At 40.5% G+C, this 23,676-nt stretch overlaps 1 protein-coding gene across 1 annotated transcript; it reads right to left on the reverse strand.

Moving 5' to 3' along the window:
• Window positions 1-9,589: 9,589 nt before the first annotated feature.
• CATSPER2 (cation channel sperm associated 2) lies at window positions 9,590-23,568 on the reverse strand. Its single transcript, XM_045772137.2, has 13 exons — window positions 23,315-23,568; window positions 22,709-22,855; window positions 22,025-22,198; window positions 21,764-21,832; window positions 17,561-17,733; window positions 16,898-17,053; window positions 16,498-16,622; window positions 14,871-15,049; window positions 14,557-14,656; window positions 13,966-14,022; window positions 11,412-11,638; window positions 10,887-11,054; window positions 9,590-9,727 (listed from the first exon to the last, which is right to left on the reverse strand). The coding sequence occupies exons 2-13, from the start codon at window positions 22,851-22,853 to the stop codon at window positions 9,696-9,698; spliced, it is 1,605 nt and encodes a 534-aa protein (XP_045628093.1). The 5' UTR covers window positions 22,854-22,855; window positions 23,315-23,568; the 3' UTR covers window positions 9,590-9,695.
• Between the last annotated feature and the right edge of the window lie 108 nt (window positions 23,569-23,676).

Consider the following 23,676-nt stretch of genomic DNA (forward strand, 5'->3'; position numbering starts at 1 on the left):
GGCCTTTCAAGTGTTTGGGTTTGCCCTCTGGCTCTCTTCCTATGGCCTAGGTGAAAGCCCTGTAGAAAATTCTGAGCTGAGAAAAGAGATAAACCAGATTAAATCACTGTGCGAGGGGGCTATTTCCCACACTCACACATACACGCTTGCACACATGCACACGTGCTCACACTCACACACAGAGAGAGTACTGCTCGTAGATCATTCAGAATAATCTGGTCTGGTCAAGGTGAGAAGTCTTTTCTGTCCTCCATTTGTATATCCCCAAAGCCTTTTACCTGATACCAGCTCTAAGTAGTAATTCAACACTGAGGCTCCACTTAAACCATTATTCTGTCCTTCTTTTCTCAGAATCCTCCTCTAGTCTATCCTCCCAAACCCACACATTCAAATCTATTATTAATGAGCTTCTGCCCTAGAAGGTTCACTTAGGATCATAGAGTTTTAGAACTGAAAGGGACCTGAGGGATCCTGTGGTAAAAACTCATTTTATAAATGAGGAAATTAAGACCTCCCCAGAATGGAATGACTTGGCCAGGCCTCCAAAGTTGAGGACAGTGCTAGGATTCTCCAAGACAAATAAAATTTAGGATCAGTGAAATGATCTATTGCACCCCTTTGCCAATATTTTCCCTTTGCCCATCAAAGTTACCACATCTAGTCTGGAGAGCAGAGAGGAGAATGAATATGGCCTGGATTCCCAATAGTTTTCTATCTCCTGGTTCCAGCCCATCCTGCAATACCTTTGAAGTTCTGCCCTTGGTTCTGTAACAACCGTCTTATGATAAATTCTCCTTTTTTGCTAATAGCATAACAAAAAAAATGAGACAGCTTGGGTTCAAATCTTGACTCCAGTGTTTACTAGCTGTGTGTTGCGGGCAGTTTCTAAACCTCTCTGTGTCATAATGTTCTTTTCTATAAAAGGGGAGATACTGGTATAGATTTACTGAGAGGATTAAATTAGATAATGCATTTAAAGTACTTAGCACAGCAGGTCGCATTCATCCAACAAAGAATAAGCACCTATCACATTCCAGGCATTGGTACAAAATAAACATTCACTGAATGTTACTGCTATTGTAATCAGACTAGCTCACTATTAATTATTTTATTTGAAACTAGAGAGTCCTAATTAATACAGAAATTCTTACCAGGAAGCAGTGTCTTGCGTGGAAAACCTTTAGAACAGGTACGAACCTAGTTGGCTCAAACAGAGAGAGGAACAATGAGTACTCCCTCAACCCAGGCTGGGAAATTCTTGGCTGTCCGTATGATGATGGAGCAAGTAGTTGGTTCAGCAATCCTGTTGCCACCGAGGATTCAGACTATGTGCCAACTGAGGGTAAAGTGTTTAGGGCTTATAGCAATTATATCAAGCTATTCAATACAAGCAGGTCTGCTTATACCGTTGACCCTTGAACAAGGCAGGTAATTAGGGACACCACCCCCCAGCCCCAAAGTGCAGTCAAAAATCTTAACTACCCAAAAACTTAAGTACTAATAGCTTCTGTTGACAGGAAGCCTTACCAATGACATAAACCATTGATTAATGCATATTTTATATATGATATGTATTATATACCATATTCTCCTAATAAACTAGAGCAAAGAAATTATTATTAACAAAATCATAAGGAAGAGAAAATACATTTTCAGTGCTGTATTTTTCTAAACAAACAAAACAATGGTGTATATAGGTGAACCGGCGCAGTTCAAACCCATGTTGTTCAAGGGTCAGCTGGGGTTTGGTAAAGTCCAACCAGAGTGAGAAGAGCTCCAATCTATGAATGATCAAACGGAAAGAGAGAAAACAGAAACAACAAACTGAAATTACAGAGATCTAGAATAAGAAATTAATCATGTATCTTGCTGAAGTGAAATGGATAAGATTGGTGGAGATGACTGGAATGCTCTGTAATCTGGCAATTGAAGTGGAGTTACCCAGGAGGAACCGAGCAAGTTGAGGAATCTGAAACATCCTCACTGCCCCAACCCGTCATCGTCATCGGGTACTCGGTCTGACAAGAACACATTCCTCCCTTTGTAAATGACAATTACTTTCCTCCCTTTTTGATGTGCCTTTTATAACTGAAATATATACTGCTCACTAGACATCCAAGCAGTCCCCACCCACATTTTCCAGAGGTCTTTCAGCTGGGTGGGGGCAGGTGATTAGTTTTGGCCAATGAATAGTAAATGACCAAACAATCTAAGAGCTAGTGAATGATGCTCCCGTAATCTCTTCCCTGTTGAAGTAACCTAGACACGGCAGGTTGAGATGGCATTGTCACAAGGCCAAGTCACCTCAAAGCCAAGTCACCAAATTATCACAGAACATTTACAATCAATTCTCATTATTTATGAGTTCTGTATTTGTGAATTATCCTGCTCATTAAAATTTGTGAACCTAAATCAATACTTGTCATAATCACTCACAGACGTATGCAGTGTGGTGAAAAATTTGAGTCCCCTGATGTGCACATTCCCAGCTGAGATTTAACAAGGCAATACTCCACTGCCTTCTCACGCTATAAATCAGTGTCCTTTTCATGATCTATTTAGTGCCACAAGTTTAGCATTTTTTTCCTTTTTGTTGGTGATTTCACTGTTTAAAATGGCCTTCATGCTTAGTGCTAAAGTTCTTTCTAGTGTTCCTAAGCACAGGAAGGCTGTGATGTGCCTTACAGACAAAATATGTGTTAGATGAACTTTATTTAGGCATGAGTTGTAGTGCTGTTGACAGAAAGGTCAGTGCTAATGAATCAACAACATATATTAAACAAGGAGTCTTCAAACAGAAACACCTTTTATAAAACACAATATATAAAACAAGGTTATATATCCATCTACTGAGGAAAATGTGGTGATCAGAGTCTTGTAGGAACCTAACCCCATATTTTCCCTAAGAGCAACGGTTTAGTATTTGCTAATTCAGTGTTTGTGGCAACTTTATAGAACATAACTATTGCAAATAATAAGAATCAACAGTAGTTGCTTTGAAGAGTTGCCCAATGAGTGAAATATAAACATTTCTTGTGTTAAACCACTAAGGTTTCAGGATTAATTTGATTTTGCAGTATAGCCTTTGACTCTCTTGATTAAGATACTTTTAAATTATGTTTGCATTTTGACATTAAGCCTCTGAAGTCTAGGTCTCCAGTCTATCATTTATTGCTCCTATAATCAGAAGTGTCTATAATTCACTCATCTGTAAAATGGAGGTATTACTCATCAATCCAATTATGTTCATTCCCTTGCATTTTGAAGATTTATTTTATTTACTTATTTGAGAGAGAGAGCACGCGCGCAAGAGAGAGAGAGAGAGAGAATACATATGCATGAGCAAGGGGAGGGGAAGAGGGAGAGAGGGATCTTGGGCAGACTCTGCTCTGAGCACAGAGCCTGATGCAGGGTTTGACAGAGGGTTTGATCCCACAACCCCAAGACCAGGACCCAAGCTGAAACGAAGAGTCAGACACCTAACCTACTGAGCCACCCAGGCACCCCTATTCCCTTGCATTTTAAAGTGCCTATGATGTGCCAGGCAGTGGTACAAATCCACTAAATGTTACTACTACGATTAGATTAGCTCAAAATGAATTCTTTTTTTTGCAACTAAGAATCTTAATACCAAAATTGGTACAAGAAGCAGTGTTGGTTGTTTTTTGTGGGTTTTGGGTTTTTTTTTTTTTTTTTTTTTTTTAGATTTTACTTATTTGAGAGGCACAGAGAGAGAGCACAAGCAGGGGGAGCAGCAGAGGGAGAGGGAGAAGCAGGCTTCCTGTTGAGAGGGAGCGGGACGTGGGGCTCAATCCCAGGACCATGGGATCATGACCCGAGCCAAAGGCAGATACCCAACTGACTGAGCTACCCAGGCGCCCCAAGAAGCAGTGTTTTAAGTGAAAGATTTTCAGAAAAAATACGGAACTAGATGAGTAAAGTAGGGAAGAGACCATTGAGGACTCCCCCAACCCAGGGAAATTGTTTGGCAGTCCTTATTGGGATTAGAAGAGGAAGAACAGATTTGAAGGAGTGATAATAATTCAATTTTGGACGTATTAGAACTGAAGTACCTAAGGATAGACAAATGAAATGTCTAAGGATAGACAAATGAATATTTTTCCTGGAGTTTCTAAGAGAGGTATGGATTGAAATGGAATTGGAAGTCATCAGCAAATAGTAGTTGGAACCATAAAAGTGGACAAAACTACTTAGTGAGAATTTGTAGAGTATGAAGCAAAAATGGCTGAGGATCACACATTTAAATCTTGGGAAGAAGTCAGCTAGCAACAAAAGTGTAATGGAAGCAATCCAAAGGAAAACCTGAAGGGAGTGGTATCATGAAGCCAAAGGAGGAGAAAATTTCAATGAAGGTACAATGGTCAAATGATCTACAGTGGTTTTGAAATTTGTCAATTTAGCTAAAATGGAATTGATTTCCAGAATTCCTTTTCCTGTATGGCTCCATGTGATGGTTGACCAACAAAAGAAATTTCTGTGAGATTTGGGTGGGGGAAGTGATGCAGTGAAGACCTCTAGTTAGAAGTGTTGAGGGGTAGACACAGAGGTTGAGGGGAGGAAATCCAGTTTGTCCTCACTGAAGAGAAGATGAAAAATAGGGACAAGAGTCAGTCAGATAAAGTATTATTTGGTCCTACGAAGGCCTTTGTGGGGTCATATGTCATATGCTCTGAGGAATCTACTTAGTCTTCAATACAGAAATCTAAGTATCATCTTATACTAGACTAGAATATAAGGTCTTGGGCAGAGACTACACCTAGTTGTACCCCAACTGTCTGACAATTATTGGCACATAGTATTAAGCAAAGCATTTGTTAAATAAATAAATTCATTCTACCCCACACATTCCTGGCCTATAATATAGGGGCTACGGTGGCGATGAAATTGTTACTTCCACTAAGATAAAGACTTAAAATGTTCCCTCAGAGTAGGGACAATTCTTTACAAAAAAATTCCGATTAATAAGTATAGAAGGAACAAGAGAAATAGAACACCACTTTAGTCATTACTGCAAACAGGATTCACTCATGAACTATAATTAGTGGGGGAAAGTTTAAGAAGAAACAAGATATTTGCATAACCTCACAGTATCTCCTTCCAAGTATTTATTACTTATAAAGGGGGAAAAGAGTTAACTTCACACTGGAGAAACCTGGTTGCCATCACCTTAACTAAGGGATCAAGGTTAACATCACCAGTTATGACATATATCTCTATGATTTACCTCCTGATATGTGCTGGGAAGGCCACTTCACCTCACTGGTATTTTTCTAAAAGTTCATAACCTCAGTATAATCATGAGAAAACATCAGATGAACATACTCTGCAAAATACCTGACCAGAACTCCTCAAATATACCAAGGTCTTGAAAGATAAGGAGAGACTAAGGCAACTATTACAACCAGAGGAGATTAAGGAGATATGACAACTGAATGCAATGTTGAATCTCAGTCTGGAACTAAGAACAGAAAAAAGACATTAGTGGAAAAACTGATGAAATCCTAGTAAAGTCTGTACCTAAATTAACAGCTTATTACCAATGTTAATTTATTAATTTTGATCATTATATCCTGGTTATGTAAGATGCTAATATTAGAGAAAGCTGGGTACCTAGGTACCTAGGCAATATCTTTGCATCTCTTTTGTGAGTCTCAAATTGCTTTAAAATAAAAAGTTAAAAATGTTTGGGGTGCCTGGGTGGCTCAGTCAGTTAAGCGTCCAACTCTTAATTTTGGCTCAGGTCATGATCTCACAGTTGTGAGATCAAGCGCCATGTTGGGCTTTGCTGAGTGTGGAGTCTGCTTAAGATTCTCTCTCTTTCCCTCTCCCTTCACCCCTCCCCCTCCCCACCCCGGTTCACGTGGGTGCTGTCTCTGGATCTCTCTTACAAATAAAAAAAGTTTAAAAATTTTCATCTCACTCTAAGTCACCTAAATAAGAAAAATACAACGTAAAACATTGTGAAGATTTCTACTTGTCGTAGTAAAAACCAGAAATCTCTTCAAAAGGGGCCTTTAGAAGGGCTTGCATTCATACACTGAACAGTTTTTCTATCCTCAAAACTGAACGTCATGGCTGGGACATGAAGAACATTAAAACTTTTGTTGAAAAAAGAAATGAATCGCTTTGTGAAGCTTAGGCCAGCTGGTACAAAGTCTCAAGAAATGAGGTAGATTGAGACCTACTGATTTTCTAAGGCTTTAAACCTTTGAAAGTATCATAAATAAGTTTTTAAAAAATTTAAAACTTTCGTATTAAATTTAAGACACAGTGACTATAAATTATAATAAAGAAAAATTAATGTGGATTCATGACTAATAATCCATTTTGAACATTAAAAAATAAAAGTTAAAGTTATTATGCTAATACAGTAGATAGAAGCTGTACTGTTATTATAAATTTTTTCTTTCCTTCTTGAATTATTTTTTATATACCTTATGCTATAATAAAACAAATATTAATTTTTCTGTTTCCAAGTGGCAACACACTGGTTTGAGTTCCAGTATGGTATTTGAAGATGTAAGTAATAATGGGAGATCAAAGGCGGAAACTATGCTCTAAAATAAAAGCTCAATACAAACCATATGTGAAAAAATTTTAATTTTGTTATATCACAACACTATCTAAGTCATAAATTCACTTGCAAAATGTTCCTGAAGAATACTCATTATTATCTGGCATAGAGCTTCAACCTCTTGCTTTTGAATAGTGGGGTATTCCTATAGCAGGGATACTCAGGGTAAGGATAAAAGGAATGGAGAGGAATCATTGCTTGATTTTTCAACCTGAGAATATTTGTCTTTAGTCAGAAAAGGCTTTGCTTGTTTTTGGCTTTGTGCAGCTATTATCACATGGCTCTGGGCTGCTAGGAGGATAATTTGGGGGGAGATGGGAGGAAGTAAAATCAGTCTTCATGGAACTTATCATTTATTACCTGGTGATCTTAACGAGGAACTAGTTAGCATGGGCAGGGATTTCTGTCCTGTTCATTCGCTGATGTATCCTAATGCCTAGAATAGTGTCTGGAACATAGGAACTCAACAAATATTTGTTGAATAAGCTTCCATCCCGGTAGAATTGAAACCAGATCATTTTCATTAAGGAGTTAAAGAATGAGGCAGCCTGCATAGGCCACTCATTTGAAAAAGTCAGCTACAGAAAGCCAAGAGGGGATGTCACTAAATATCTAAAAAGAAGTGTTTTAGAAACTTTAATGTGCATATGTAACATTTGATTCAATAGGCCCGGAGGATGGGACCTGTGACTCTGCGCTTTCCAACAAGTTACCAGACGAAGCCAATTCTGCTGGTCCTCAGATTCACTCTGAGCAAAGCTACTCAAAAATGCTGCTCAGTGAGCATCTACTTTGTGGCTAGCATATGTAAGGTTTATTAAATAATATTTCCTTACTCTGTTTTATTAGGTTTATTGAATTCTGATTACCAGCCTCAATGGATGCTCCAATCCAGATCTGACTGGACCATTTCTTTCTTGAAATTCTATCTTGGCTCTAAGAACTTTACAGTGAGTATCCTCTTTCTCTTCAGCTCTTCCCTCTCAGGCTTCTTTCTGGCTCCTCTTCCTCCTTCTGTCCCTTAAATGTTCCTGTTTCCCAGGTTTCTGTCTCCAACCCTCTTCTGTTTGTATTTAATCCTTTGTTATCTCTAATTCTTGATTCTTTTGGGGTTTCTAGATATACAATCGTGTCTAAAAATAGTATTTCTAGTTTTTCTAAAGATTTTTATTTATTGAAGGAGAGAGAGTGAGAGCGTGGGGAGAGGGGTAGGGGGAGAGAGAATCTCAAGCAGACTCTGTGCTGAGCACAGAGCCCCACTCAGGGCTAAATCTTACGACCCTGAGATCGTGACCTGAGTGGCCGAAATCAAGAGTCAGATGCTTAAGTGACTGAGCCACCCAGGTGCCCCTCTAGTTTTAATTTCCAAATAATTTTTTTTTAATTGCTGTTGTTGTTTTAGATTTTTTTTTAGTTCAAGTATAATTAACAGTGTTATATTAGTTTCAAGTGTACAATATAATGATTCAACAATTCTATACATTACTCAGTGCTCATCACAATAAGCGTACTCTTAATCCCTTTCACCCATTTTACCCATCCCTCTCTTCTTTCCAAAAACTTATACCCTATTTCTTATGATAGGATTTTTTTATGATAGGATTTTTAATACATATTATATATTGACATTTATTTTAAAACATTTTTGTTTTGTTTCTCATTTTATGGGGAATAACTAAAATGCTTTTCCTTATAACATTCTTTTGGTTCTTGGTTTTAGACATTCTTTACTTCATTTTATTTTATTTTTTTAAAGATTTTTTTTAAAATTTATTTGACACAGAGAGAGAGAAAGCATAAGGAGGAGGAGCGGCAGGCAGAGGGAGAGGGAGAGCAGACTCACCACTGAGTAGAGGCAGGACCCTGGAATCATGACCTGAGCGGAAAGGAGATGCTTAACCAACTGAGCCACCCAGTCGTCTCTACTTCTTTTTAAAAATTGAGATCTAGGGGTGCCTGGCTCAGTTGGTGGAGAATATGACTCTTGATCTTGGAGTCATGAGTTTGAGCCCCACGTTGGGTGTAGGGATTAAAAATAAAATCTTTTAAAAAATTGAGATGTAATCCACATAACATAAAATTCACCATTTTACAGTGTACAACTCAGTGGGTGTTTTTTAAAAGATTTTATTTATTTATTTGGCAGAGAGAGAGAGAGCCTTGTGAGTGAGTAGGGGGAGGGGCAGAGGGAGAGAATCTTCCAGCAGAGCACCCTCCCCTCCCCCACCACTGAGTGAGGAGCCCAACCTGGGGCTGCTGGGTCCCATGACCCATGAGATCATGACCTGAGCTGAAGCTGGATGCTCAAATCAAGAGCCAGATGCTCAACCAACTGAGTCACCCAGGCGCCCCATAAAGGGACCCTTTAATCAAATGATGTTTGATTAAAGGGTTGTTTTTTTTTTTAAGATTTTATTTATTTATTTATTTATTTATTTATTTATTTATTTATTTATTTATTTAAGAGAGAAAGGGAGAGAGAGAACATGCGAGTGGTGGGGCGGAGCAGAGGGAGAGGGACAAGCAGGTTCTGTGCTGAGTGCAGAGCCCAAGAAGGGGCTTGATCCCACAACCCTGAGATCATGACCTGAACAGAAATCAAGAGTCGGAGGCTTAACCAGCTGAGCCACGCAGGCGCCCTGATGTTTGATGAAAGTTAATGGTGTATAGGAGAAGCAAAGTTCATAGAATAGGCAATGGAAACAATAGTTCTCAATTACTTACCCTACAGCTCCTGGGATCTCTTTACCCTCCCACCCCCAGAGGCCTGTACCCAATAGGGAGGGACGCGGTAAAATTAGGACTCAATCAGGAAGTAGAGGTTGCTAGAAGGGCGGGAGTTACAATGACAAAGTCAATAAAGAAGTGAGATTCAGGAGCTGTGGAAAGAGTAGAAAGCCAAGGACCATGGGCCCCACTGGCACCTGAACTAACTTTTTCAGCCTGACTTTATACCTTTCAGTATCCCCTATGTCTCAGAGACAGACCACTAAGTAATTATCAACAGTATTTATTTGACATTTATACTTTGAATTCTCCATTTCCAACTATTCCTTTCATCAATTTTTGCCAAAGAAATTGAAGCCATCCATGGTCAGCTTTACTTGTCTTCAAAGTTCATCAGTGCCTGCACTGTAAAGAAACGGAACTGTGAGGCTATGAAGCTGAGAATATTCAGGACATCCCAATGTTTGAAGACCCTGCTTTTCTGGGTTCTAGGTTTCCACACAAATCTTTACTAACCTTTACTTTCATTAAGCCCCATGAGTCAGTACTCTTTGCCATAGATGAATTAACCCAGATTAAAGAAGCTACCTCGCTCCTTCTCCTCTCTTTTGCCCTGTTTCTACTCAGAAAACAAATGGGAAGGCAGGGCTGAGGACAACTGGAAAGAGCTGGATTAACCTCAGGCAACATTCTGAAGCAGGCAATGCCTTTCTGTGACATCCTGCTCTAAATTCCAAGTGTTACAAATTCCTCTGATTGCCCTCCTGCGCCTACCACACACACATTCCTCTTCCCTCATTGTTATTTTCACATTGAGCTGATTTCAATTAGGGATGAGGAAGACAACACTAATCTCTATTAAATTATAAAAAATGGCCCCTAACTTTTCCAGTTTTTGTATTTTTAGAGGGAGAATTTATTAACCCCAATTCACCTCTCAGTGGTGAAATTTCAAAGGAGTAACTTAAGGGAAATAATTTTGAGCAAGTAGTTTTCCACTTAAATTAACTCTACTATTTAAATAATGTACATACTTCTCTCTGCCTAGGCTGACACTAGAAGGGGTTGAAAGGAAAAAAAGCCTATAATTCATAAACCTCTTTTGGGGGCTGGGAGCAGTGGGCACTTGTGAGCTCTCTGCTCACTGTCTAATCCTCTTGCTATCCAAGTTGAGGCTGAGGCCCTATGGCTCTGGTCTGCAATATGCCTCCAGAGAGCAAAAACAGGTCCAGAAGGGAGTGGACTGCACAAATCGAGGAAGAGCCCACCTTATCCTAACACCCAACAACTGCAATTGGACACTTTATTCTTGGGAAACAAGCTCTCAGACCTCATAGGATTTAGGTTTTCCCTACTGGAGAAGCAAAGCCATCAGGTTCTCTCTAGATTATAAGAAATCAGGACTTAAGAATGTGACATACCAAACCAAGGAATTGCCTTTTTAAGTTTGAGGTGGAAATTCAGAGGCTAAAATGTCAAAATAGTGGACACCCTCCTCCTTCTCCCCAGTTATACTTGCTATTCCAATATGCACTCCAATGTACTTAACCCCTGGTCCCCATACCTGCAAACTGTTGCAACCGCTTACGCTCCTCTAGGTTATACTGAAGCTTTTCTAGCAACTCAAAATATCGGAAGAGTGAATCTCTAGGCCAAACGACACGGTCATCCTGATCCATTTCCATTAGCCCAGGCAGATTCTGGTGCACATGAGTCTCCCAGTCCAACTCACCTGGAGGGAGGAATGCTTCTTAAAAACATGTCTAGATCTGTGGAAGTTGGGTAAGAGCTAATAGATCCTGTCATGTGGGGGGAAAGCAGGGATACAAGAGTAAACAGGAATCAGGGAGGGAAAAGGGAATAACACCAAGAGACCACTTTTTACAGTAAGCAAAGACAGCCACAGCTACACTTACCCAAAGTGAAGCAGAAGTACAGGGGAAACGAAAGAAAGCACAAAGTAAGCAAGTAAGACCAGAAAATCAGACTGGTGGAGAAAACCGGGAAGCAGACATAGTGGGAGAGCTCCTATTAAGATTGGAATATCTCCTGGAGGAGTCTGAATTCAAATGAAAGAAACTCGGCTTACCAATGGAGCCTAAATATCTGGAGTCAGAAGAAGAGGAAGAGAAAGAAGATGAAGACGAGGAGGAAGAAGAGTAAGAGGAGGAGGAGGAAGATGAGGACTTTTTCCTTTTTGACAAGGATTTTTTTCTTTTCAGTTCAGATGCTCTTGAATGCTCTTCATCAGCACTGTGTTTAGACTCTTCAAAAGCTTTTGGTAAGTCCAAAGATTCCCTTTGTTGACTGGCATCTCTATAAGTGAAAGAAGAAATTTTATTCCTTCAAATACATTTATGAGATATGGCTAGTTCTTTCATTATGCTGGCCCTGGCCCTTGCTATCCCCTGGAGCTGGGACTTATGGTTATGAGGGCCAAACCGCTCCCAAAATTTGAGCTTTTAAGCACTTCCAACTTCAACGTTCCCTTGTGGTATATCCCTATTAGTGTCCCTCACCACATAGCATCCGTGTTCCGTTTTACTCAGGCTTCTGCATTCCACACTCCACCTTATTTTGCTAAGTTTTAGCTCTTCACTCCCTAGCTCTGTGCTTGTTACACCACAACTATAGCTTTGCCCCCTCAGTTTTATCTCTTGAGAGGCCCCGAGGCTCAGCTCTTGGCCTTTTTATCTTCCCCATCTACAGTCACTCCTTCGGTGATCTCCTCCTGAGTTTAAATGTCTTCTAAATGCGAATTTAAACCTCTAGTCCAGATTTCACTCCTCAATTCAGACTTGGATATACAACTGTTACTCACATACCACCAGCTGAATGTCTAATAGACATCTCAAATTCAACCCAAACTGAACTCTTTGCCCATCAAACCTCTTCCACTCACAGCCTTCCCCATCTCAACTAATCCATCCTTCCAGCTACTCTGGCCAAAACTTTGGAGTCATTCTCAACTCTTCTCTTATACTCCATCCAATCCACCAAGAAATCCTATTGATTCTACCTTAAAAATACATCTTTTCTCACTGGTACTGCTCTGGTCTGACCCATCATCACCTCTTGCCTGGATAGCTTTATCCTTCAACTCATCTCTCTGCTTCTTCCCTTGTTCTTCTACAGTGTACCATGAACAGAGCAACAGAGTAATCCTTATTAAATATAAGTCATTTCATGTCACTGCTCTGCTCTCCATTTCACTCAGAGTGAAAGCCCTACAATGGCCCTCATGGCCCAACAGGATCAGGTCCCCATTCTCTCTCTCTGACCTCATCTTCTGTCACTCTCCCCCACTGGTCACCCTGCTTTAGTCACAGCGGTTTCTTTGCTGTTTCTCAAACACATCAGCTGTTCCCTCTATCTATAACACTCTTCCCATAAATATCCACACAGTAATCCCCTCTCATCATCCAAGTTTTTGTTCAAACGTTACCTTTTCAATGAGGCCATCCTGACTACCTTGTTTAAAATTGTAACCCATCTGCAATCCCCATTCCATATTCCAATCCCTTTTCACCTATCTTATTTTTTATTTTTTCATAATGCTTATCATACTTTAATATATTAATTTACTCATTTTATATATTGTTTATTGTCTCTTTCCGCCTGCCAGTAAGTGAGCTCCATGAGAACAGGCATTATTGCCTATTTTGTTCACTGATATAGCCCAAGCACCTAATGAGTATTCAGTATTTATTTCTTGGGGCACCTGACTGGCTCAGTCAGTAGAGCATGTGACTCAATCTTGGGGTCATGAGTTCAAGTCCCACGTTTGGTGCAGAGTTTACTTAATAAAAAAATGTTTATATAAATAATAATTTTTTTTTAAAGTAGGCTCCATGCCCAATGTGGGGTTTGAAATCATGATCCCAAGATCAAGAGCCACACATTCTACCAACTGAGCCAGCCAGGTGCCCCTAAATAATTATTTCTTGAATGGATGAATGAGTTTCTTGTTTCTCCTTCTGCTCTCTTGTGCACTGCTAAATACTTAGGGTCTAGAATAACATCTGTTTCATAGAAGGAACTTGTATTAGTTTCCTATGGCTGCTGTAATAAATTACCACAAACTTAGTAGCTTAAAATAACAGAAACTTATTCTCTCACAATTCTGGAAGACAGAAGTTTGAAATCAAGGTGTTGGCAGGGCCATAGTCCCTCTGGAAGCTCTAGGGGAGAAGGTTCCTTGCTTCCTCTAGCTTCTGGCAGTTGCCTAGCATTCATTGGCTTCCTTTGGCTTGTGGTTGCATCACTCCAATTCTCCAATTTCTATGTCCGTTATCATATCCCCCTCTCCTCTTCAATGTCTATGTCTTCTCCTCTTCTGTCTTTTATAAGGGCCTTTGTCACTGCATTTAGGGCTTACCTGGATAATCCAGGATGAATGCATCTCAAGATCCTTAACTTAATTGTATCTGCAAAGACCCTTTTATCAAATAAAGTCATGTTCAAAGGTTCCAGGGGGTTAGGAGAACAGACACATTTTTTTGGGGGGGGGGCCACCATTCAACCTACTACAATAAATAGTTATTGAATAAATGGATTATCTCTCAAAGTCAATCTTCATCTTTGGTTTTCTACCTTCTCCTCTTTCACATTTGCCCATCCCGGTTCACACTTAGACTCCTAACCTGGCATCCACTTTGCTAAGGCTTGACCTCATTGCCTCAGGGGACAGGTTTTGTCTCCTGCAAAGCAAAAAACAGAGAAGAGTGAAGAGAGTTATACTGATGCAAGAGCGTGGTAAGGAAAAAAGAGAAGAATTCAGATCATAAAGTAAAGAAGACTGAGGAGAACATGTTGTAGTAAAAAAGTGAAAAAGAGTGGGAAAGTCCCAACAGTGACAAAGAATCAGGCAATATTCTAGAGCTGGGGAATTCTCTTTTTAAAAAAGATTTTATTTATTTATTTGACAGGGAGAGAGAGTGCACAAGCAGAGGGAGCTGCAGAAAGAGAGAGAGGGAGAAGCAGGCTCTCTGCTTAGCAGGAGTCTGATGCAGGACTCAATCTCAGGACTGTGGGGTCATGACCTGAGCCAGCTGGGCAAACGCCCAACTGACTGAGCCGCCCAGGTGCCGCTAGAGCTGGGGAATTCTAATCCTGGGGTAAATCTTCTGTGGAAGGGAAGGCAAAAATGGGGTTAAGCCCAAGGAGTAGAAACAGGAAATGAGGTTGGGATACCCTTCAGAACTAAACTTGAGCTTGAAAATGGGGCAGCAGACCTTTGGATAATCTGCCGCTTGAATATGTCGGCTTTATGCTGGACCTCCAGATGTGTCATCTCCTCGTTCAGCTCGTTCCTGATATTCTGGAAGTTAGTAACTGCCCCAAAGGGCCATTAGGAGTTGGGAGATGGTGGTGAATAGACCTGGGGAGAGGGCTTGGGTGGGGAGAAACCAAGTGAAATATCCACTCCAGGCCCCAAGCCTTTCTGGTACCTCAGGTTGTCTCTACACATTATCTACCAATCCTAGCTTTCACCATAATGTCTTCCCAGCCACCCCTCACAGCTAAGCTTCCCCTCTTCTGTGCTTACCCATCATGGCTACTATAATGTTTCGAAAGATAATGGAACCAAGTAACAACCAAAGGATGACATAGATGCTGCTGAAGGCTCGGCTGACTTCAGGCACCTTCCAGGTATCCTGAAGCAGCGCATACCAATGGTCCATGGTGAAGAGGATGAACACTGTCACTAGGGAATTCAGCAGGTCCCTAAAGAAAAAGGAGGTGTGGCTACCGACAGAACAGAGATCCAAATCTCTCAGAAGTAGTATTTTCTTACTCTTAAAGCAGCATAAGAACATTTCTTTGTAGCTTGCTCTGAATTTGGCTTCTTTTCGATCAATTTTTTAGCTAGGCATTCTTCAGTTTGGGGTTGTTTTATTAGGTTTTCCTTTATCACGACTAATCCATGAATATTTCTTACTATTCCATTAGTGCCTGGAACATAGGTACTCAATAAATAGGTACTGGCTGAATTTTGAAAAACTGAATGAATAACTGACTACATATCTTTTTTGTAAGTTCATTCTTCACTGTTCTATGGACTTCACCAAACAGAAGACCATGTAAAATTTAGCAAAAATCTTTCGTATTTAGTTCGCTGGTATGAAATGATTCTTAAGTAAATGGACAGGTATGTGACATAAACATGTGATCCCAACTAATGAATAATAATGAATGTGTCACAAAGGTATCTCAGGAAGGTATCTAAATTTTCCTTCTTTCCTTCCTAGTCCTCCATATACAACTTATTGAAAATATCAGGGCCTGAATTGGATAAATGTTTGACTCTCCTAATTCAATACCTTACAAAGCTACCTGTTAGTCTGAGACCTAAGAGGTGCTGACAAGATTGGATTCCAGTTCATAAATAACATTACCTCATCTAAATCCAATTAACTTTGTACTAGCAATCACTGTTCTCTAGACAAAGATCTTATCAGGATTTTACTTTTGAATGAGTCTAGGTGTGTGCATGTGTAACCAACACACCTAGACTTCGGGGTAAAACCAGTGACCTCTTTGAGAGTCACAGTAGCATGTGTTGACATTGTGCCAAAATCTGTGCTAAGTGCAAAAGTGCATTTGTTTTATTCCTATGCTCTTATGAGGTAGTGCTACTATTATTTCCATTTTACAAAAGAGATAACTGAGGCATGGAAACCAGAGTTTAATCACTGGAGTATACTGCTATTTAAAGATTGTTGATGAGGGGCACCTGGGTGGCTCAGTCCGTTAAACGTCTGCCTTCAGCTAAGCTCATGATCCCAGGGTCCTGGGATCAAGTCCTGCATTGGGCTCTTTGCTCAGTGGGGAGACTGCTTCTCCCTCTTCCTCTGCTGCTCCCCCCGCTTGTGCTCTCTCTGTCTCTCTTTCAAATAAATAAAAATAAAAAAAACTAAAAAAAAAAAAGATGGTTGACAAGGGGATGTTTAAATTTCAAAACCCAGAGCAAACCTGGAACTAGCCACCCTATCCTCAAAATCAGAGCTAATACTACTCACTATTCCTTCGCTTTCTCTTTCTTTCCCCTTATTGTGTTCTATTCCAGTTTCTTACAATAGACTATACTTTTTGTGTTACTTGCATTGGACTAACTTCCCAGTCTCTTGCCCAAACTCTCTCCCCCAACCCACAATTCCCCCAGTCCTGCCTACGAGAAGAACATGTGGTACTCCAGGTCCTGGCGAGTTGAACGGGTGTAATCCTCAAAGAAGTAGACACCAGTCACAGCGAAAATGTAGAAGAAGATGAGCAGCAACATCAAGAGGAAGGTCATGCTCTAGAGGCCATGACCTCGAGTCAGAGCTGGGCCAGACTAGGCTGATCCCACTTGCAGCAGAGTCAAGCCCACCCTGGCAATCCTCCACCAAAACCCTGACTTCCACTCCCAAACCTCATTATCTCTAGATCACAGCAGCTTTCCCGCCCTTTCTCATCCAATGACACTTCATAGGCTCCCTCTTTGGCCTCTTTGACCCACCCAGACTTGCTCTATGTTAAATTCCCATGTTTATCCACCCTGCCCAGTTGGTTGAGCTGCAACCGTCAAATCACCTTGAGCGCCCTCACCAGGGCCAAAATAATGACTCGGATTTGACGGAATCGTGCAAAGAGTTTGAGGGATCTTAGCACCCGGCAGATCCTCAGCAACTGGAGCCACACAGACTGGCCTGTGACCCCTACCAGCACGACAACCTCAGGAAGCAGGGACTGTGGGAAACACACAGAGTATAAGTAAAATGTACCCAAAGCACCCAGACACAGTTACCCCTTCTTTATCTCATCTTCTTCATAGTTCCTTGGGCATTACCCCTTCAACAGCATCTCTGAGGACTGTTGCCAGTTGAGACTTCCTATACTAAATTACTTAAACTCTGCACTTCAGTGTGCTCAAATATAAAAAGGGGATAAGCAGAGTGCTTATCTCCTTGGGTTGTTGTGGAGCTCAAATGAGAAAATACACGTAAAACAGAACAGTGCCTGGCACTTGGTAAGTGCTTAGTAACTGGGAGATGTTCTTTTTGGGACTAATGTTGTGGTTACGGTCTGTCTTGCTCCTAATACCAATAACTCCTGCAATAACTGATTTTAGTTTTAGAAAAAAATATCAAAATAATGAAGTTCGTCTTGTGATCTAATTAACTTTTCTTGTCATTTTGATTCACCTAGGCTCATTCCTCAACCCACTAAACTAATCCTCAGGATAGCTATCCTTACCAATATGGTGACAACAAAGTCAAAGACATTCCAGGCATTCTTCCAGAAGAGGAAAAAGCTAGATATCCACATAAGAAGGATCTCCAAGATGAAAATAAACAAGATGAACCAAGCTGCCACCTCCAGGGTCAGCTTCAGTGACCACAATTTCGTGTTTGAGGATTCAAGCAATTCTGTAAGAGTAGAGCAAAGGATGAATAAAGATTAAGGAATTGGGAAGTTGAATGATATAGAATGATCAGAAACTATTATAAACCACAGTTGTGCCCATTGCTATTCCATTTTTCTTTGTTTCTCTTCTTAACATTGATACTTTTTTCAACCTATGAAATACAGGGGAAGACAGAATTGACTGTGAAAAATAGCTACAACTCATCTCCTGCTGGTATTAATATGTCTAACAGCTGCAAGTCGCTGCCTTTCCGCTCTGGGGTCCCACACTCACCAAGGGATTGCTCTCTTCACTACCACCAGTGCTGTCTGCTGTACCTGTACTCCAGTCCCAAACTTCACAAAGAAGCAATGGGCCTTGAGAATAGAATGAAAATGTAGGGCCATGATATGTAAAGTGCTTGATAAGGGAAGTAGGAACAAGAAGCCAGATTCATGAGACATACTGACTTATAACAAGAAATTATTTGGTTCTTGGGACGCCTGGGTGGCTCAGTCGGTTAAGCATCTGCCTTCAGCTCACGTCATGATCTCAGGGTCCTGGATGGAGTCCCAAATCAGGCTCCCTGCTCAGTGGGGAGCCTGCTTCTCCCTCTGCCTGCCTCTCCCCCTTCTTGTGTACGCTCTCTCTCTCTGTGGCAAATAAATGAATAAAATCTTTTAAAAAATTTATTTGGTTCTTTGTTAGTTTTTAAAACTTCCCCATTCTTCTCTGTCTAAAAAGTGATTTGGTCCTGCAAAGCAAATTAAATCCTATACATTCTCTCTAAAACCCTATTATCTGCTAATTGCTATTCCTCAACTTATTGCCTTCATCTTTCAACCCTCTTCATTTCTTTTATGAATTTAATGAATGTATACCACACTGTAGGGGAAAAAAACACTGAAATTAAAATAGGCTTAAAGCTAAATAATAATTTAATATGTTTCCCTTTGAAACAGAACAATCTGAGAGTCTCCAAATACACTATGACTGATATCCTTGGCAGGTAATGGAGATTAGAACATACTCAATCACTCTGAACAACACAAACTGCTGTCAGTTTTGACACTTAAACAGTTTGAAATTGTAACTGTTTTTTGGCTAGTTATATCCATAATATTAAATTTAAAAACATATAATACAGAAAATTTAAAAAAATACGATACATAAAATATATTTGATCCCCACACCAAACAACATATAATATCATTTAAAAATTCATTTATGCACAAATCATGTATTTTTTAAAAAATGTTGAAAGGGAGAAAAGAAAGAAGATTTGGCTCATTATATCCACAATGAAGTAAGGCACACTAATGCTATATAAAGTTTTTGATCAGATGAATGCAATTTATAGAATCTGATGAAGATCATCTTGAGATAAACTTGCAGAATTATTCTTATATATAGCACATCAAGATATCTCTGGAACCTCAAAATCAATGTAAAAAAATTATAATGACGTTATACACAATTTTTTTTTTGTTGGAAATAAGGACTATTCACACTTGCAATGTGTTATTTTCAGAAAATGGATTGCAAATGAGTCAAATCTTCTTTCTTTTCTCCCTCTCATCATTTGGAGACAAAATGTGAAAATTATAAAAATAAGCCAAATTGATGTTTAAAATGAAAAGCAGAATTACCAATATCATTGTGAAAGTAGATTTTTTCTCTTTTACACCCTAGCACATAATTAAATTTCCACCTACACCTTAACATATAACATGTACTTAACATATAATACTTAATGTTGTAAACCTGAAATTAATGTTACATGTCAATTATATCTCAATTTTTTAAAAAAAGAACAAAAACTTAAATTAAAAAACATATAATACATAAAATAAGTATATTTGATCCCTGAGCCAAACAATATATAATGGCCTTTAAGAATTCGATTATGGGCAAATCATATATTTACTTAAAAACAGCAAGAATCACTTACAAAATAGCAAAAGTAAAAATGTGCTAACATATTAGAATTCTAAAAATTTTATTATACACGTTAAAATATTTAATAATATCCTAGTTTAAAATATTGCTTCTACTCAACTAGCTTCTTTATATCATATAAAACTAATGGAATGATTAAACTCCTAAGGGGGTTTTCAAGTTTATAGCTGTATTACTGGGAAACAAAATCACAAGACAAAAAAGATTGGGGATGGGGTGCCTGGGTGGCCCAGTTGGTTAAGCCTCTGACTCTTGATTTCGGCTCAGGTCATGATCTCAGGCTCATGAGATGGAGCTCTGTGTCAGGCCCTGTGCTGGGCTTGAAGCCTGCTTAAGATTCTCTCTCTCTCTCCCTCTCTCCCTCTGCCCGCCACCCCACCCCAGGGTGTGTGTACTCTCTCTAAAAGAAAAAAAAAAAATGGGGAGCTTTGATCTAGAGAACTGTTTGTTAATTACTATTTTCCCCCTATCTATAACAACATTCTCTGTGATCTGGAAAATTGTTTTTTTTTAAAAAACCTCAACGGTCTTAATGTTTATCACATGAATTAGTCTGTTCAAAGAAATCTGTTAGTCATAAATTCTTTCCCTTTACAAAATCCCTCCTGCCTTTCTACTATGAGAATATACTTAATAAGATACAATTTTGCTGAACTTGCCAGATAATTTCCACTCAAGCAATCCACCTATTCTGGGGCACAGTGATCATGTTTCATATCCAACTGTTTTACCAACTAGAATGGTTAGTGCTGTTCTATTTTGATTTGTCCATTAGATCCAGAAAATCCTGTACATTTATTGCTGTTTACTTTATTCCAAGGCTTAAGACTATACCCTTACCATCACAAGGCAAATACATGCCAGTTATCATACAAGAAATAGAGAATGTGAGCGACTTAGTTCAAACTCCTCACCATAATGGGGAGAAAACAAAATACTTCAAGGTATAGGGGTACCTGGGTGGCTCAGTTGGTTAGGCATCTGACTTTTGATCACGTCATGATCTCAGGGTTGTGAGATCAAGCCTTGCACCAAGCTGCAAGTCAGGCTCCATGCCTAGCATGGAGCCTGCTTAAGATTCTCTCTCTCCCTCTCCTTCTGCCCCTCCCCTCTCCACACATGTGCATACTATCTTTCTCTCTCTCTAAAAAAATAAATACTTCAAAGTATATAATATACTGCAGTGGGTCAGTGATATCAAGTATTGTTGTATATCTAAATATCTTTGAACTGATTACATTAAAAGATTATTTAAGTGGAAAAATTTCCCAAAACAATGAGGATGAAACAAGGGAGTACCTCTACTCTCCGTTTCATCATTTCTGAGCAGTTTGTTTGAGATGATAATCAAATGAGCTCATTGATTTTCCAGATGTTCTTTTGCTTTTAATAAATTTCATATAATTTAGGACTGATTTTAGAATCATTTACTCTTTAAGTCATTTTATGGCTCATCTAATATTTTAGTTGTATCTAACTTTATAGATTTTGTGAGCTTTCTTATTTGTACTTAATATTTAACATACTTGTAAAAAATGTAAATGTTGCATTGCTCACTGATAAGGTACCAATATCTCTAATACAAAAGCCTAATTTAAACAACTATTAAACTAAACTGAGGGGTCCCTGGGTGGCTGGCTGTCAGTTAAGCATCTGCCTTTGGCTCAGGTCATGATCGCAGGGTCCTGGGATCAAGCCCCACATCGGGCTCCCCGCTCAGTGGAAAGCCTGCTTCTCCCTCTTCCTCTGCCTGCCACTCTCCCTGCTGTGTTCTGTCAAATAAATAAATAGAATCTTTAAAAAATATATAAAAAAAATAAACTAAACTGACACAAGTAATATAACTGGTCTTCACATCTTCGGTTTCCTTTGAGTCTATTACACTGTAAGTGTCTAGACCACTTTATATCTACCGCCCTCTTGAGAGCTCTCCAAATATTTCCAGCTCTTAGCAGTTGCACAAATCCTACTCCAGGAGACTTAATATAATTGTCCCTATCAGAATTCAAGTAACATTCAAAATTAAAAAATGATCAATTTATAGGAAAAATGACTCATAGCCACTTCCTGTTTCACTCAATGTCAGTTCTCACCTATTTCAACCATCAATACAATCGTATTCAAAAAGATGAGAAAGATGATGAAATTGGTGAAGAGAGGACCTGTTTTCTCTTAAGGAAACATACAGAGTGGAATTCTTTCTTATACAGGTGAAATAATAAGGGCAAGAATAGAACCAGTGAGGATGAGAAGAAAATAGGAGTTTGGAAAAGGGAAAATAAGTCATCAGGTGGATGATGAGGCAAGAGAGACAGTAAAGGAATGGGATAAAAATGAGGGGCATGAAAGGATACACTCAAGGACCCATCCAGCCCACAAGGAAAGAGGTGGTCTCTGACTGCAGCGCACTTGAAGCCTGCTCATCAGCCTTCGGCCGCGGGTAATTCGTTCTGTGTGTCGAGGCTTTATGGAGAAACGCACAAGCTGGTGTTGATCTCCCAACATAACCTTCTTCTGCCCGGAAGGATCTACACCAAAAATTAACAGGGGACAGTGGATAAATATAAAGAGAAGTCTCTGGGGGATATAAGAACAGGCAGGACCAGGGGCAGGGATACTGGTTACCTCATGGGTCCCCTAGTGCAGAGGCTTGCCTTGCTGTTCTTTCTCACAGCAATTAACTTAATGATTTGGAATAAGAGCTAATATATCACTTATGACCAACACTGTCCATGCCCAGGAATAAAGGCAGCAGGTTCAACCCTCAAAGTTTTCAGTCTTTCATAGAAACTTCCAAGTCAGCCAGGGCTAGTAGTCATCCTAAGCCCAAGAGTGAGCGGCATGGGTTCTATCTCCTGGGTTCAAAGAGCTTTCTTTACAAAGCCTTTGATTTATCAAGTTTGATATCTTTACAAACTAGCAGCCAAGCCAATCTTCCCTGAATTTTTCACCCTTAAAACAGTCTCTCTGCTTTCTACTCTTTGGAGGGTGTGGTGCGGAGTCTTAAATTTATGCTAGCTAAGAAACAGGCTGCGGACCAACTATCTCTCGGATAGTGTGTCGTGGCACAGCTTGGCTCAAGCCTTGCAGATGCTCGATGAGAGAGAAAGTATCAATAAGACGTGAACGAATGGCATCAGCTCGGGGCAGTTGCACGTGTCCTGTTGGGTGACTGGTGGCCATGTCTGTTAAAATAATGGAAAAACCAAGTGTCATTTCACTCTTCGAGAGGCACCAAAGATAGAGGTTTACTTCCCCTTCTCCCACCCTCTTTGTCCTTAATGAAGTCAAACACATTGTACCAAGACTCAAGGTTTTTCGAAACAAAAGGAGCAAAGAGTCGTAAGAGAGACATTGCGCAGTAGACTAAGTGGCCAGGCACCTTCACTTGTGTGACAGCGTTTCTAATTAAAAGTAGCAGCCACAGGGCAGGAGTCCCGGGGCTGGACAAGGAGGAAATCGGAGCAGCACCTGGACCTGAGGTAATCGGGCAATGCAATGAGGAGGGGCTGTGGGAGGCCTCTGAACACACCAAAGAGAAACTGGACAAATTGCAGCAGCCTGACATGTGGAAAACGTGTCCCGTCCCAGCTGTGTCCCTGGCGTGCAAGCTCCATCTCTCAATTCCCGCTTCTGGGCCTCACCTCAGCCCAGGCTCTCTTCCGCCCACTCAGCCCTGACTCCACGTCTCCGCCTCCGGCTCTAGCGCCCCCAGAACTCAGCTCTCCCCTACGAAAGATGAGCTCAGGGTCGGCTCCCAGCTCCGCGGCGCCCCATTTCCAGCTCGGCCCCGCCCTGCTCCGCCCCGCTCCGCCCCACTCCACTCCGCTCCACCTCGCTTGCTCCCTGGGTTCCGGCTCGCCGGCGGGCCCAGCCCCAGCCCCCGGCCCGGGACCCCTCCCAGCCCGGCTCGCCTGGGCGCCCACCGCCTCGGCCCCGCCCCGCGCTCCGGCCACTCGGCGGTTACCAGCTGGTCCCGCCCGCCCGACGCAGGCGCCTCGCAGCC

The sequence above is a fragment of the Ursus americanus genome, chromosome 36, assembly GCF_024610735.1.
Source record: "Ursus americanus isolate L20-20 chromosome 36, mUrsAme1.1.p, whole genome shotgun sequence".
Taxonomy (NCBI): domain Eukaryota; kingdom Metazoa; phylum Chordata; class Mammalia; order Carnivora; family Ursidae; genus Ursus; species Ursus americanus.

Excerpts from the sequence above, each read along its gene's own strand:
- CATSPER2 (XM_045772137.2), bottom strand. The coding sequence starts at position 22,853 with ATGGCCACCAGTCACCCAACAGGACACGTGCAACTGCCCCGAGCTGAT. Across the intron at positions 22,199-22,708 it reads CACTATCCGAGAGATAGTTG|ATCCTTCCGGGCAGAAGAAG; the intron begins GTCCGCAGCCTG and ends TTTTTGGTGTAG. Across the intron at positions 15,050-16,497 it reads GAGTACCACATGTTCTTCTC|GGACCTGCTGAATTCCCTAG; the intron begins GTAGGCAGGACT and ends CTTTTTCTTTAG.